Consider the following 16220-nt stretch of genomic DNA (forward strand, 5'->3'; position numbering starts at 1 on the left):
GAAGAGAGAGCCTTAAGGGCGGCGGAGGGGAGAAACCTAAGCGCCGGGAAACTGGCTAGGCTGAGGAAATAAGCGGGGCCAATGAGAAATAGAGCGGGGCTAGGTGTCCGAAAGTCCCGGCGGGAGCGGAGAGTTGGGGCGGGGCTAGTGGAGGGGCGTGTCCTGCCCCGCCCCCTTGGCTGGCCAGACACCGAGCAGCTGGGCGCAGGCGCTGGAGCGGGGGCCTCAGCTTCTGCCCCGGCTGCGGCGGGAGGAGGCGGTGCCTGCGGGAGCGAAGGGGGCGGGTCAGGGGCTGCGGGCTTTCTCCCGCTGCATTATCCCTGGCCCACCGCCTCCCTCTGCAGGTGCGGCGGCTGGTTCGTATCGCCTATCCACCCGCCCCCGCTCCCGTTTTTGTGTCTCTCGATGTCTTTCTATCCCCTTTCTTTGAGTATTTATTTGTCCCCTCGTCTCTGCCCTCGCCCCGCTGAGACTCTGGACCCTCTTTTCTAAGTCTCTACCCTCCCTCCGGGTCTCTGTCTCATTGTTCTCTGAATCTGTTCCCCTCCTTCTGAGTCTTTACTCCCTTCTCCCTAAGGTTCAGTCTCCTCTCCCCCAACTGTGTCTCCGTCCCCCCACCCCCAGTCCCTTTCTCCTGGTCTCTGTAGCTTATTCTCGGGGATTTGCCTCTCTGTCTCTCTGGGCCTCTGCCCCCTCCCGGTCTCTGTCTCTTCTCTTTGTGTCTCTGTCCTCCACTCCCTCTCTGGGGCGCTGTCCTCCTTAGCCTAGGCCCTTGTCTTCCTCTCCCTGGGTCTCTGTCCCCTCCAGGTCTCTGTCCCTCTTCTTTGTGTCTCTGTCCTCCACTCCCCTCTCCCAGCCTGTACCCCCCACCCCCCGTCTCTATCCATTCATCTGCATCTCTGTCCCCCTTGCTCTTGTTCTCTGACGACCTCTCTGTCAGTATCTTTTTCCTCTCCTCCGTCTCTCTCCCTCCTCTGTAAGTGCCTTTTCTCTTTCTCTCCTTTTTCTCTCTGTCACCCTATGCGGGTCTCTATCCCCACTCCCCGTGCCTCTTTCATCCCCTTATGAGGCTCTGTCTCCACTTCTTTGGGACTTTGTCCCGCTGTCCTTTGGTCTCTGTCCCTCCATCACCCCCTCTAACCCCCATCCTGGCCAGGACCCGAGGCTGCGTCACTGCGGAGAGAGTTGCAGAAGTGGAGCCTGTCCTGCAGACCAAGGAGGTATTTCCTTCACCGCCCCCCCCCCCCCAGACCCTGGGCGGTACTCAGGCCCCCGATGGGACCCAGGAAGGCAGAGAAAAGACATCAAAACTTCCTACTCTTCTCTACCCTGAATTCTGGTGTATCCCCAGGCAGAAGCAGTGAATCCTGAGGTGAGGGACTGGGCTTAGGTTGAGGCTTGGGTTGAGTGAGGTTTCTGAGCGAGTCACGAGTGGGGGTGGTGGCTGGAGGAGGGGTTGGGTAGGCACTAGGGGTGGGAGTAGGGACTAGAGTAAACACCTAAAAATCAGCTATGCTCCCTTATATCCTCTCCCCTCCCCCCAACTCTACTTTTCTCTTCTGCTTTTGACAGCAGCCAGGCACGGGATCCAGTTACCAAATCAGCGTTTTTGCAGAGGTCAGAAGGTGTGGGAGAAGGTGGGGGCTGTGGGCGAGGGGGCTGCCATAGGGGACGATATGGGATGAGACTCCAGATTAAAGACCATGGGAGCGGGGCGGAGGCCCTGGGGCAAGAAGTAACAGTATAGTCCAGACTCCATCAGGTCCAGGGAAAACTGAATGCCACCACTCCCTCGTGGCCCTCTCCAGGACCCACCGGGGTATGTGGGGGATTTGTGAGCCTCGAGTCTATACCCATGGGGTAGGCGACTGGAGGCATAATGTAGGCTCCGGGTATGGGACACCCAGCCCTGCAAACAGACCAGGGGGAAGCGGACTTGATTTGGGGCGATGGACACCAGGAGGCTGTAGACCAATGTCTGTCCTGGTTTCCAGCCCTTTCCCACCCCTCCTCCTTCCCAATCTATCCTTTTCCTGGTCCTCCAGGCACAAAATTCCTGAAAGCTCCAAACTCCCACCTCTGTCATCCTTGGCGCCCCCCTCATCCCCCCTCCCCCATTCTCCAAGGCCCTGGAATTGGGAAAGGGTCTCCCGCTTCCCGACTTCTAGGATCCCAGCCTCGTTCCTCCACCCCCATTCCCATCAGTTATAAATCCAGGAAAGAGGGTCTCCCGAACAGTAAAGCTGAAAATATGGAGACTCTCCGCCTACGATCCTTGGTCCCCCCAGGCCTTCCAAGAATCTTGGCTCCCAAAGCTCGTTATTAAGGAAGAATTTCTCCGCTGTAATCTTTGAGTCCCCATCTCCCGGGTCTCTCGCCTCCAAAACTGGGATTTGGGTCGTTTTACCGCCCCCGGACCCTGTGCCTTCTCCCCCTCCCCCCGTACTCACCCCAAGTCGAGGCGGGGCGGGGATGGGGGAATCCGGGGCTGGCGTTGGGGGAGGGGTGACCCAGCCCCGGCAGCTCAGGGCAGCAAGAAGCTGCGGAGGGGGGGGATGACATCATCGCCGGAGGAGGGACAGCACAGCTCCCCCAACCCGGGGGCTTCAAGCCCCGCCTTTATGGCGGACCCAGGGGTCTCGGAATCCCAAGGGGAGAAAGGAAGAACAGAGGTTGAAGTCTGCGGGAATCATATCCCCTCCCCTTAAAACAAGGGTTGGGAAGCCCTTTACGATTCAGGCACCACCCCCCACTGCCACCTGTCGCTGCCGTCGCGACCTGTCGCCTCCCACGCATGTTGTGGCTGCGCCCGCCCCCGGCAAGACGAGAACACGGCCTGGAATACAAGGTCCATGAGGCTTCGCGGTGCCGGACGCCTCTGTCTACAGACAGCGTAGGCGAAGGGCCTCCTGGGATTCGTAGTACAAGACCTCCGCACCGGCGGGAGCCCTGCCCTGGAGAAAAGGAGTGATACCTTTCTCCTTCCTTTCTTCCTCAAGTCAGAGAGCTGGACCCTAACTTTTCTCTCCAAAAATCACGCGCTTAAAAAAAAGAAAAAAGTGACCCAGGTAGAGTCAATGGTAAGAACGGATTTTTACGGAGTACCTGGGCCTCGACTACCACTCGGTGCGCATGCGCCTAACCGAGGCGCCAACCGGAGAACTGCGCCTGCGCGGGCCCACCCTTTCGTGGTACGGTTTCCCCAAAGCGAGAGCGCGCCAGCCCCACTCGGGCCCCGCTCGTCAGGTTCCCGCGGTCGAAGACGGCTACGTAGGTCCGCAAGAAGACATCGCCGAGAATCCAGAGGGGTCCTGCAGGCGAAGGCATGTCGAAGGCCTGGAAGCCGGACAAGCAGAGGCGGAAACCACCCCGAACGCTCTGCAAGGCGACAAAACGGGCCACTGGGTGTCAGGCACACCGAACCCGCCTCTTCCCCGGGAGCCACAGCTTTGCCCCGCCCACTACCCCTGGCACCAGAAATGTTTCTGTGGCCCCGACTCCGTCCCAGTGATGTCTCGTTCCCAGCTCCATCCTCTCAAATCCCATCTTATTGCGTCACTGCCTTGTGACGGCCACCTACCTGGATGACGTAGTCCTGAGCCGTGAGGTTAAACCAGACCCCACCAAGGAGGAAGGAGACGGGGGGCAGCGTGGGGATTGTCTCGCACTGGATGAGGTACTGAGGGAGAAGAGGAACAAGTGGGGCTGAGGGATTCCCGCTCTGCTTAAGATAGGTCTTCACGGTCTTGTGCGGTCAAGTTCTGCTGCCTTCTCTCGCCTCACCCGCTCTTCCTTCGCCCCTAACATAGTTGTTGTCACTTCCTTTAGGCTCCCATTTGATCAAACCCTCTTTTCCTTCATCTACTTGTGGATCAGAAACTACCGGCCCCGAGGCACATGGAGCCCACAGGGTGCATTTAAGTTGTCTTGCACTGTGTCTAAAATGTTTTAAAAATTAGTTACCAACTGTACCCCACGGTGGTGCAGGTGGTATCCTTGGAGTCTGCTGCTGTGCAGCCTTAGGCAAGTTACTTAATCTCTCTGTGCCGCGCGGTGTCCAATTTGAAGGTGTAGTTGATAGTAACACTTCATAGGTATGTTATGTGGATAATAAGTTAGTTTGGAAGAATGCCTGGACACATAGTAAGTGTTATCACAAACCAGGGGCTTGCTTGCTTGCTTGTTTTTTAAGTGAGCAGCGGGCCAAAGTTTATTATTGAAAATTAGAAAGTTACGAATAATATGGTGGCGCCTGGATGGCTCAGACGGTTAAACATCCAACTCTTGGGTTCAGCTCAGTTCATGATCTCATGGTTCATGGGTTCGAGGCCTGCATCGGGCTGGTGGCACAGAGCCTGCTTGGGATTCTGTCTCTCCCTCTCTCTGCCCTTCCCCAACTCGCAAGCACGCGCATTCTCTCTCTCTCAAAACAAATAAAGAAACTTAAAAAAAAAACAAAACAAAACAGTATGAAAACTCTCTTTACAGAGAGGGGACATTCGAAGGTGAATACCTGTGGCTGTAGGCAAGGGACCTTGTTTTATAAGGTTTTGGTCACCCCCTCCTTCCTTTCCCCCTTGTTCCTTCTTTTCAGTTTCTGCCCTTATTGGCTTGATAACTCTAAATACCTAGTCATTCCTTGTTGATTGGCTCGTTTCCTTTGTTTAAGGGGTGGTCTGTGGCCCAAACCAGGAGCTTTCAAATAATGTTTTCAGCTTTCTCCAACAAACCAGGAGATCTGGCTTTCCCCACATGGGAATACTTAGCCGGAGCTGAGTGGCTGAGAGCGGCCCTTTTTATTTTTGTTATGTTTATTTTTATTTTTTGAGAGAGCAAGAGAGAGAGAGAGAGTGCAAGTGAGTGAGGGTGGAGACAGAGTGAGAGACAGAATCCCACGAGGGACAGAGAGAGAGAGAGAGGGAGAGAGAGAGAGAGAGACAGAGTCTGGCTCACCCTGAAGCCGGGCTCGAGCTCACCCAATGCGGACTCGAACTCCTGAACAGTGAGATCATGACCTGAGCTGAAGTCAAAAAGCTTAATCGACAGCCACCCGGGCGTCCTGAGAGCTGCCTTTTTTAGATAGTTAGAACAGTTGTTCTCCACGTTACCTCAAATCCCACCACCCCCCAAGTACCCAAGAATACAATGTTAGGCCACTGTAAGTAACTGCCAGGAAGTCTGTCTTTCTTCAAAACCAATAGTCATTACCTTGTTGGGAAGATAAGGAATAACGGGAACAAGGTTGATTTCCAGTGTATGATCAGAGCATCAGTTTAGAACCTTATGTAGGCTAATGCATTCAACCCTCACAACATACCTAAAACACGAGTATTAGTAACCCTGTTTTAGAAGTTAGGAAACTGAGGCAAAGGAATATTAATGTTTTATTTATGTTAGAGAGAGAAAGAGACAGAGTGTGAGCAGGGGAGGGGCAGAGAGAGAGAGAGAGGGAGACATAATCTCAAGCAGGCTCCAGGCTCTGAGCTGTCGGCACAGAGCCTGACGTGGGGCTCGCACCCACGCTTAACCAACTGAGCCACCCAGGCGCCCTGAGGCAAAGGAATATTAAGTGGCTTGTCCAAGAGAAAACAGTGGCAGAGCTGGGTTCCAACCCGGACAACCCACGCCCATAACCACTCCAATCTACCTGGTTCCCTTGGCTCATTATAAGCCCACATCCTAGGCATTTGATAGACCTCGTGGAAATTTCTACCTGGAAGGACCCGCCCCCTGCCCCCCCCCGCCCCTCCCAAACTGAAGGGCCTGCTGATGAGAAGTGGGTGAGCACCTTTTATGTTCACCGTGCCCCTCCATGCCTGAAGCTTCCTTTGCACAACCTCAGTGAGCCCCCACTCTCCAGGCGCCCCTCCCCTGCCTGCCACTGCTCCTGCCCTGTCTCCACTTCTCCATGTGGATGTTCCCCAAGGCTGCTCCTGAGACCTCTTCTCTCTCCCAGAGACGGCTGCCCTCCAAGGCTTTGAGTACCATCTGATGGTAAATATTCCTCAGCTTCCTGTGTACCTCCCCCGGATGTCCCCAGGCTCCCTAGGCTTCTCACTCCCATGCAGTCCTGAATCAACCCGTATCACCATCTCCAGACTCACGCAGCAGATGCCTAGGAAGTGTCCTTGCTTCCGACCACTGCCCCACAGCCTGTCACTCGTGACGCCCAGTGCCTTCTGCCTTGGGATACCTCTTAACCACCTAATCCCACCCTCGGGCCCCAAGCATCCTGCCCAGTGTTTGCCATCAAAGCCCCACCAGACACTAGGTCCTCACCACGCCCACCAGCAAGGAGATTCCTCCAATGGCTGTATTCAGGGCCCGGATCTCTTCAGTGGGTCCTGTGATGAGGGATGTGCCCGTGTCCAGGATGGCAGCGCAGCCCTGGGCACAAAGGGTCAGCCCTGTGCCCACCTTCATACTGTGAGGGGGCAAAGGGTAGACGTTGGAGCCAGTGTCCTAGGAATCCAGGCCCTCAGCCCCTCCTCCCTCAATCACAGGAGCCCTGGCCCAGCCCCTCCTCCCCCAGACCCAGGAGTCCAGGCCCCCAGCTTCCTCCTCCCTCAGAGCAGGAGTCCAGGCCTCCAGCTCCCTCCTCCCCAGGACAATGGGGATTGGTCTCTGGCCCATTCCTCCCAGACCTAGGAGGCCAGGTCTCTCACCGCCCCATGTGGATCTGCCAGTAGGCGGGGATCGTGACTGGCACGAAGGTGAGGGGTGGGATATAGTGAGCCGGATCAGAGCCCCCCAGGACCAGCTCTCCTCCGTCGGCCGCTTCAGGATCCCTGCAGAGGCAAAGTGCCGTCAGTGTCCTGCCGGCCTGGCAGGGTCAAGGAAGAGAGTTCCTGGGGCTCCTGGGTGGCTCAGTCGGTTGAGATTTCTCATGGTTCGTGGGTTCGAGCCCTGTATCAGGCTCTGTGCTGACATTGCGGAGCCTGTTTGGGATTGTCTGTCTCCCTTTTCTCTCTGTCCCTCCCCTGGCTTGCACGCGCATGCACTGTGTTCTCTTACTGTCTCTCAAAAATAAATAAACAAACTTGGGGTGCCTGGGTGGCTCAGTCGGTTAAGCGTCCGACTTCAGTCAGGTCATGATCTCAAAGTTCGTGGGTTCAAGCCCCACATCGGGCTCCGTGCTCACAGCTCAGAGCCTGGAGCCTGCTTCAGGTTCTGTGTCTCCCTCTCTCTCTGCCCCCCCCGCCCCTCCCCCGCTAACACTGTCTCTCTCTGTCTCTCAAAAATGAATAAACATTTAAAAAATAAAACCCTTTTTTAATAAATAAATAAACTTAAAAAAAAGGCAGGGAATTCCTGCCAATGGGAGGTCACCAGTTCTGGGTGGAGTAGTGGGATGTAGGCAGGGTCTAGATGTTGGGACTGGAAGCAAAGCAAAAAAAGGAAAAGGAAATGGGACTTTTCTTGGTGAAGGTCTTTTAGGGTCCTGGGGGGCTTCTGAAGTGGGGACAGGACTTCTTTTTTTATTTTTATTTTTAAATTTTTTAATTAATTATTATTATTATTTTGAGAGAGAGAGAGAGAGAGGGAAGCGGGGCTCACCCAGAGTGGGCTCCTGTTTTTTTTTTTTTACCTGAAGTGGGGCTTGAGCTCATCAGATACGTGGTTCGAACTCACGAACCATGAGATCATGACCTGAGCCAAAGTCAGATACTTAACGACTGAACCACGCAGCAGCCCCCAGGGCTTCTTGATTTGACTGTGGAAGGTAGAACTTTTGGGGTGGAATTTGTTACTTACTGGAAGAGAGCACATACGCGTGCGGGTGAGCAGGGGAGGGGCAGAGAGGGGGGAGAGAGAATCTTAAGCAGGCGCCCCACCCAGCGGAAGAGCTTGACCTGAGCTGAAATCGAGAATTGGACTCTTCACCAACTGAGCCACTGGGGTGGAGTGCACATGGAGCCCTGGGGTTTGCGAATTGGCTCTGGCAGGTGTCACTTGGGCAGAAGTGGGGTGGCTTCCTGGGCACATGGTGAGACTTTCTAAATTGTAGGTCTCATGGGTCAGAGGTGGCAGACTTCCTGATTTGGCTGAGAAGGGCGGGGATTCCTGGAGGTGTGGAAGGAGAGGACCCCTCCAGAGGTAAGTGGAGCTTCCCGAGTGGGTGGGACCTGCTCAGGCGTAGGATTTTATGACTGTGGGGGATGGACCTCCAGAGGGAAGGTGGGGCCTTCCTGGATGGTGGGTGGGGCTTTCTGAGCGTAAAGTTGAGCTTCCTAAAAGATAGGTGGGACTTCTTCGATTAAAATGGGTAGCTTCGGACTTCTGGAATGTATTCTCAAATGGAATTTGGGCTTTGTGTGCGGGGAAGAGGGAGTTCCTAAGTTGAGTAGGCAAGGCACGGAGTTTCCTGGTTTGGGTTTGAAACATGAGGCATTTAAAGTGACAGTGAGTGCTTGTAGTAGGTCTTAAGGTTGCTCGGTGAGTGGGACTTTTTGATCACGTGTTATTTATATTGGGTAGGTGACTTCCTGAGTGGAAGATGAGACTTCCTTTATTGGACATGGGACTTCTGAAAGCAGACAGAACATCTTAATCGGGGCTAGGACTCATAGGAAGGTAGACCCTCGCCCATTACCTGTTGAGGTAGAAGGAGAAGACGGGCTTATCCAGTAGCCCCTGGTCCACCAGTACATCCAGTGGGGGTCGGACCCCTCCCACGGCCAGAACGGGGAAAGCAAGGCCCAGTATCCCATCGAAGCGGGCAAGAGTGAACACCAGGCTGGACTCCCACAGAGCCTCTCCAAAAATCACTGATGCATTCATCATTCCTCCAATCTACGGATAGATTCAAATGGGGCAGGTTGCTTCTTGAAAGACATAACCTACATAACCCTGAAATGTTCCAAACCAAGGCATGAATCCCATATGGACACACCTGAAAACAGCCCCCAACCGTCTAGGAAGGATTGCTTCCCCACTTAGGAAGCCCACCCCTTTAACCAGTTAACCCCGCCCCCTTCATCCCTTTCCCCAGGAAGCCCTGCCTCCTAAGCCCCCTCCCTAAGCCAGATCCTCGCAGACGGTGGGGGTTCTCCCAGCCTCAAGTCTTCCTGGGGTCAGTGGTCACGCACAGTCAGCTTGTCCTCACTCAGGATGCCAGCTAGCCTCCCAGTTCCATACTGAATGGCAAACTTGGTCCCATTGGATTGGAAGGAGCTGGAGGCCTTGGGGTTGAAACGGTGGTGGAGCCCTAGGTCAGAAGATCAGGGAGGTGTCACTGGAGGAAGGGAGTCTCCCCAGTGGCCTCCTGCCTTTGTGAACTTGTGACCCGTGAGGGCATGTCAGAAGAGAACAGCACCTCAGAAATCCTCGGGAAGCCAAGACCCAGGCCCCACTTCTCCCATCACCCCTGTTCAGTCTCATCCTCCCCCATGAAAGCTCACAGCAGGGCAGGCTGAAGAAATGGCATCTTATGGACGGGACCCAGAGATTGGAGGAGCCAGTGTCAAAAACGACAGAGAAGTTTTGTGGGGGCGTTCCCAGTCCAATTTCCCCGTAATACTGGACCTGAGGGTCAAACGGAGAGAGGGTGAATGAAGGGTTTGACTTCTTAAGTGGGGAGGAGGGTGAGGACTCTCTGGGGCTGTGACTCACATTCATGTAGTTAGAGAGAGGTATGAAGGTGGGCTTGTCTCCAGGGGAGGGGGCCCCCAAAGCGGGGGTCGCTGCTGGCTTCCCCCATCCCCTCAGTGGGTTCAGAGTCCTGTGTCCAGTGTGCACGCGGCGGAGAGGGATCCTGTGGGGGCGGATACTGACACTTAGGAAATTACTCTTCCTGGAGACCCTCCATAAAGGAATCTCCCAAATAGGGTGGAACGACAAAGCAAACATCTCAATGGTCCTACAACAGCAGCCATTGTCAGAAACCCTGCAATAACAACCTTCCAGGAAACCCAACGGAATACCTATCAAACCATGATGACAAATCTCCCCAAAGACTCTGCAAGAGCGAACCAGCCCACCCCAAGCAGACTTTCCCCAAAGTCTTTCAATAAGGGCCATTTCAAAGAACATAACATAAGCCATCCTCGGGAACTCGACACTCACAAAGGCTTTCAAAGACCCCACCATGAAACTAGACTTGGCAAAAAACACTTGCATGCTTCACTTCATGATGTTGGAGACTATTTTCTTCACTGTTGGTGTGGGGGAGACTGTAAGCACCAAATCCCAGTTTCACTCTTTACACTAAAATACATGCCTTGGGGCACCTGGGTGGCTCAGTCGGTTAAGTGTCCGACTTGGGCTCGGATCATGATCTCGCGGTTCATGAGTTCGAGCCCCAGCATCGGGCTCTGTGCTGACAGCTCGGAGCCTGGAGCCTGCTTCAGATTCTGTGTCTCCCTCTCTCGCTGCTCCTCCCCCTCTCGTACTCTGTCTCTGTCTCTCTCAAAAATAAATGAACATTAAAAAGATAATAATAAAATACGTTGCAGATAATCAAAGATCTAATGTGAAATGTAACATAAGAGCACTAGAGAGAAGTAAAATGTTTACATAACTCTGGGAAGAGTAAGATTTTTCAAATCATGATACCAAGACCAGAAATCATTGGGGAGAGGATTGATGAATGTAACTCTAAAATTTTAAACCTTTGTACTCCCTTCCCCAACACACAAAGCTGTTTAAAACGTTTTCTAAAAATCTAAGGGAGGGGCGCCTGGGTGGCGCAGTCGGTTAAGCGTCCGACTTCAGCCAGGTCACGATCTCGCGGTCTGTGAGTTTGAGCCCCGCGTCAGGCTCTGGGCTGATGGCTCGGAGCCTGGAGCCTGTTTCCGATTCTGTGTCTCCCTCTCTCTCTGCCCCTCCCCCGTTCATGCTCTGTCTCTCTCTGTCCCAAAAATAAATAAAAACGTTGAAAAAAAATTAAAAAAAAAATAAATAAAATAAATAAAAATCTAAGGGAAATAATTACAAGTTGTATGTCAAAGAATTAATATATCTAATATGCAAAGAGCTTTTACAAGCAAATAAGAATAAGATAAACAACCCGGTGTTGGAAGACAATTCCCTCATGGTTCTCTCACATTTCTGCAGACAGACTGACTGCCCTTGTCAAGGATTTCATTTAGTGAACAGCCTTGGGGGAGAAACAGTGTCTCCCTCTGGGCCAAAGAGCACGCAGGTTTATGATCCATTGTGAAAGGTCCAGGTTCCCTAAACTTGGGGTTCCCCTCCTGTAATGCACCCTACTGCATGGGCAGATCTCAGCCAGCTCTCTTCATCTCGCCCTGTGGGAACTGGGGCTCAGAGAACTGATACTCTGGCTACTACTGTTGCCAAGAGTAATAACCTGTCCTTGTCTCTGACCCGGGGGTCTTGTGTCTTCTACAAGCAGCCACAAAACTGTGGCAAGCTAACATTACAGTTCTTGACATTTACCAGGATAATAAGCAAAGGACACAAACAGGTAATTTGCAGAAGTACAAACAGCTTCTAAACAAATAACATCTTTTTATGTTAGATGTCCAACCCCAAGAGTTGTCAAAAGAATACAAATGATGAGAGTCAGAAAACTTTTTTCGCCCTGTAGATTGGCAAAGACCTAAGAATACTCACCGTTGACTAGGGGCTATCGATTGATACCAACTTTCTGGAGGATGATTTGCCAGATGTGTATCATTGGGCTTAAAATTGTGCACACCTTTTTTTGGGGGGAGGGGCAGAGAGAGAGAGATGGGGACAAAGGACCCAAAGCGAGCTCCATGATGACAGCAGCTGACAGCAGTGAGCCCGAGGTGGGGCTCAAACTCAGGAACTGAGAGATCACGACAGGAGAGGAAGTCAGACGTTCAACCCACTGAGCCCTTACACGCCTTTTAACCCAACTTCACTTCAGCTCAATGAGTTTCATCCACAGGAGATCACTGGACAGGTGCACAAAGCTGTGTCTGTGAGGATGTGTCTAATTTTGAAGACGGGACCGGCTAGCTAGGACTTGGCTCTGCAGAATGGAACTCCCCCAGCCTCTGTTGCAACGGCTCGGCTCCGTCTGTATAGCACAAAATCAGCCCTAGACAACGTGGCTGGGTTTTGTTAAACTTCGTTCGCAAAAAAACAGGCGGCAGGTTGAATTTGGCCCCAGGTTGAGAGTTTGCCAGCCCCTGCCCCAGAGCTGAGATTCAGAACTTGTAGTTTCTAATGAATTAGGTCTGAGATGGAGCCTGAAGGTTTGCATTTCTAACAAGTTCCTGGGTCCCGAGGATGCTGTTGGCCCTGAAACAACGCTGAAGAGAATCACTGCCCTTTGTGCTGGCTGGGGAAATGGCCGTGATCTATTAGGTTCAAGAAGCAGGTTAGCAAACATCGCGTGCAGGGATATTCACGTACCTGCCTAAAATCAGTCCTTGGAGCCCTGCCCCCTCACTCACTTCTTTGCCACCCCCCACCCCACCCCCGCCATGACTCAATCTTTGAGAGGCTCAAGAACGTCAAGTGGGGGAAATGTTTCCTGGAAGAGGACCCCTCCCTGCCCCCCCCCCCCCCCCCGTTCCAGGGGATGGGAGAAGAGAGGAGAAGTAAGAGATTGGGGTGGGAGGCACCAGAGGCTAGGTGAGTGAGGGATCCCTGGAGTCCCCCAAACTGGGCTTCTTGAGACCTAAACAGTCTGGGAGATGTGAAGCTGGGGGAGTCAGAGTTCTGAGTCTCCAAGATCTGTTGGGTTGGGGGCCAGGGGAGTTGCATGTCTGGAAACCCCAGTACCAGATCATCAGAGCTCAGGGTGGGATCTCCCAAAAACTTGTTTGGAGAGGGGGGGGAAGGAGGAGTCCTCGGTTGAGGGTCTCAGGATTGGAGGACCTTGGACCGAAAGGGCTGTGTGTCCTCTTAGGACACATCAGGGCAGAAGCCCCCCACCCTGGGAGAGGGGAGGGCGGCGAGAGCCCAATTTGGAGGTCTGGGAACCCAAGAGATAGAAGTCACGGGTCCTGGGGTGCCAGCTTTGGGAGTCACTGAACTTGGGGGCCCCAGTCTTGAAGGGCAAAAGGGGGAGAGTCCATCCCAGGTTCGCGGTATGGGGTCCCCAGTACCGGATCAGCGAGGCGCTGGCAGGCTCCACAGTCAGCAGCAGCAGCCACCACAGCAGCAGCGTCGGTAGCGGAGACATCTCTGGGGACCCGAGTGTTGACCCATCCGTTTTCTTTCCTCAGAGACTCCGCCCTTGTTCACCGCCCACCTCCGGGTTTCTGAGGTGACCGGGGAGGTGAAGTCTCTCTGTGGGTGAGGGGGGACAGGAGCGGGAAGCGGGTGGTGTATTTTGAGGGACGTGCGGAGTATTTTTGTAGGGACACCAGAAATGTCAACTTGTGTCACTGGTCGCCTCACTCCCGACTTCAGCGAGGGGACAGGGACGGTCTCCCGCGGCCCCCACCCCACTTCTAATCCTGTGGCTGCTGTTGCTTTGTTTACCACTTTCACTTCACTTTTCCGGGAGTCATTAACCACAAGGTTTCCTTGGGCAGGTGCAGGGATGGGCGGATGTTGCGAAGGATCTGGGGGAAGGGAGAGAGGGTCAGACTAGAGGAGCTCCTTCCCCCGGTAACTGGGCAAAGAGCATAAAAATATTTGACAATGTCTCTCTGGGTCTCATTGTGCCCTTTTTTCATTGACTAAGTTTCTCAAATATTAAATGGGCATCCGAATGTCTAGTTAAAATGCAGATTCCTGGGCACCACGCTCAGAGATTCTGGTTCCCAAGGCCCGAGATAGAGCCCAAGAATCTGCATTCTTTTTTTTCCTTTTTTTTAATATATGAAAGTTATTGTCAAATTAGTTTCCATACAGCACCCAGTGCTCATCCCAAGAATCTGCATTCTTAAACAAACGCACTGATCATGGAGCTACAAACATTTCTGAGAAACAATTTGAGGTCTTTGGTTTTCTAGCTTAGATTTACATGTCAATAATCAGCTTGTCGTTTTTTTAATTTAAACATTTTTTTAAAGTTGGGCACCTGGGCGGCTCAGTCGGTTAAGTGTCCGACTTCGGTTCAGGTCATGACCTTGCAGTCCGTGAGTTCGAGCCCCGCGTTGCGCTCTGTGCTGACAGCTCAGAGCCTGGAGCCTGCTTCACATTCTGTGTCTCCCTCTCTCTCTGTCCCTCCTCCGCTCAAAAATAAATATTTATTTATTTAATAAATAATTTATTATTTATTCCCTCAATAATAAATAAACATTAAAAAATTAATGTTCTCTCAAAAATAAACATTAAAAAATTAAAAAAAAATTTTTTTTAAGTTTGTTTGTTTATTTTTGAGACAGAGAGAGAGTGCACATGCGAGCGGACGAGGGGCATAGAAAGAGGGAGAGAAAGAATCCCGAGCAAGCTCCACATCACCAGCGCAGAGCCCAGTGCTGGGCTCGAACTCACGAACCTGTGAGATTATGACCTGAGCTGTAAACGAAAAGTCTGACACTCAACCCACTGAGCCACCCGGGTGCCCCTGCCCTTTTCTAATATTAAAACAATGCTACAGTAATCTTCTGCATATGTATTTTTCTGTGTCCTCATTCCATAATATCTGCATGACAATTTCTTTTTCTTAATATTTTAAACTTACATTTTTTAAAGTCCATTCATTTATTTTGAGAGAGAGAAGGAAGCAGAGAGGGAGAGAATCTCAAGCCCAACGGAGGGCTCGAACTCCCCACTGCACCGAATGAGACACCCTGGAGCCCCTCTGCATGACAATTTCCAGGTTTCTTTAAAAAAAAAAAAATTTTTAATGTTTTATTTAGAGAACGAGTGGGGGAGGGCCAGAGAGAGAGGGAGACACAGAATCCAAAGCAGGCTCCAGGCTCCCAGCTGTCAGCACAGAGCCCGACGCGGGGCTCGAACTCCTGAACCGCGAGATCATGACCTGAGCTGAAGTCGGGCCCTCAACTGACTGACCCCCCAGGCGCCCCGACGATTTCTTGTTTTTAAAAATAATCTTTACATGCAACATGGGGAAACTCATGTCCCCAAGATCAAGAGTCACACGTTGTCCCTGCATTCCGATTCCTCGAACCATAATTACTCCAGCCATGAGCAGATGTAAGTTGTAGATCTGGATATATGTTGCTTAGTTACTCCCCAGAGAACTTGTGATGATGTAGGCTTCCAACTGCAGGGGCGATAATAACCCCAATTTCCCCACAGCCTCACCAAAGCTACATGGAATCAGATAGATAAAGAAAAAAAAAAAAGCTCTTCCATTGTCTTGAAACATCCTGTCCCCTGGGGCGTCTGGGTGGCTCAGTCTGTTGAGCTTCCATCCGGCTTCAACTCAGGTCTTGGTCTCTTGGTCTGTGAGTTCAAGCCCCACCCCCCCAACCACCCCCCCATCGGTCTCCATGCTGACATATCAGAGCCTGGAGCCTGCTTTGGATTCTGGGTCTCCCTCTCTCTCTGCCCCTCCCCTGCTCATACTCTCCCTCTCTCTCTCTCCCTCTCTCTCTCTCTCTCTCTTTTCTCTCTCTCTCTCAGAAATAAACATTTAAAAAAAATAAAAAATAAAGCGGCATTATTCACGATAGCCCTAAACTGGAAACAACCAGTATGGTCGTGAGCTTGAGAATAGACATACTGTGGAAGGTATCCATTCAGTGGCTCACTACTCAGCAATACAAAGGAATGAACTGATAAGTCATGCAATGATACGGGTAATTTTTAAAAATAAACTTTGTGTCTTTATTTTTTTTTTAGTAATCTCCGCGCCCAACGTGGGGCTCAAACTTACAACCCAGAGATCAAGAGTCACGTGCTCTTCTGACTGAGCCAGCCAGGCGCCCCCAGGACATGGGTAATTCTCAGAGACCTAATGATAAGTGACAGAACGAAGAGTGCCTAGTATGGACTGAATGTCTGTGTCCTCCTTCCAATTCAATGTTGAAAACGAACCCCCAGTGTCAAAGTATTTAGAGGTGGGGGTTTGGGGAGGTGATTCATTCAATCAGGAAGGTGGAGACCTCCAGAATGGGATTCATACCCTTTTAAAATTGACCATAGAGTGGGGCGCCTGGCTGGCGCAGTCGGTTAAGCGTCCGACTTCACCAGGTCACGATCTCGTGGTCCGTGAGTTCGAGCCCCACGTCAGGCTCTGGGCTGATGGCTCAGAGCCTGGAGCCTGTTTCCGATTCTGTGTCTTCCTCTTTCTCTGCCCCTCCCCCGTTCATGCTCTGTCTCTCTCTGTCCCAAAAATAAATAAACGTTGAAAAAAAAAA

At 52.2% G+C, this 16220-nt stretch overlaps 2 protein-coding genes across 9 annotated transcripts; one reads left to right on the plus strand and one right to left on the minus strand.

The window, feature by feature from the left end:
* Positions 1 to 81: 81 nt before the first annotated feature.
* Positions 82 to 16001, plus strand: LOC147573754 (uncharacterized). Of its 8 annotated transcripts, none has more exons than XM_086690517.1 (5): positions 82 to 356; positions 1157 to 1220; positions 1573 to 1617; positions 8009 to 8097; positions 11552 to 11977. In XM_086690517.1, exons 1-5 carry the CDS (start codon positions 82 to 84, stop codon positions 11565 to 11567), a joined length of 489 nt encoding a protein of 162 aa, XP_086546643.1. In that variant the 3' UTR covers positions 11568 to 11977. The 8 variants fall into 8 exon arrangements, 1 of the variants encoding a protein (XP_086546643.1); XR_015245020.1 differs by lacking the exon at positions 11552 to 11977 and adding exons at positions 2046 to 5994; positions 15703 to 16001 and having other exon boundaries at positions 185 to 1372; XR_015245021.1 differs by lacking the exon at positions 11552 to 11977 and adding exons at positions 2046 to 5994; positions 8479 to 8752 and having other exon boundaries at positions 186 to 1372.
* Positions 3075 to 13196, minus strand: NAPSA (napsin A aspartic peptidase). The gene is made up of 9 exons (XM_086690515.1): positions 13047 to 13196; positions 9613 to 9754; positions 9402 to 9525; positions 9090 to 9208; positions 8594 to 8793; positions 6666 to 6788; positions 6280 to 6424; positions 3581 to 3679; positions 3075 to 3378 (listed from the first exon to the last, which is right to left on the minus strand). Exons 1-9 carry the CDS (start codon positions 13121 to 13123, stop codon positions 3139 to 3141), a joined length of 1269 nt encoding a protein of 422 aa, XP_086546641.1. The 5' UTR covers positions 13124 to 13196; the 3' UTR covers positions 3075 to 3138.
* Positions 16002 to 16220: the final 219 nt, after the last annotated feature.

Source organism: Puma concolor, chromosome E2 (assembly GCF_028749965.1).
Source record: "Puma concolor isolate L17-30 chromosome E2, mPumCon1.1.hap2, whole genome shotgun sequence".
In the NCBI taxonomy this organism is placed as follows: Eukaryota; Metazoa; Chordata; class Mammalia; order Carnivora; family Felidae; genus Puma; species Puma concolor.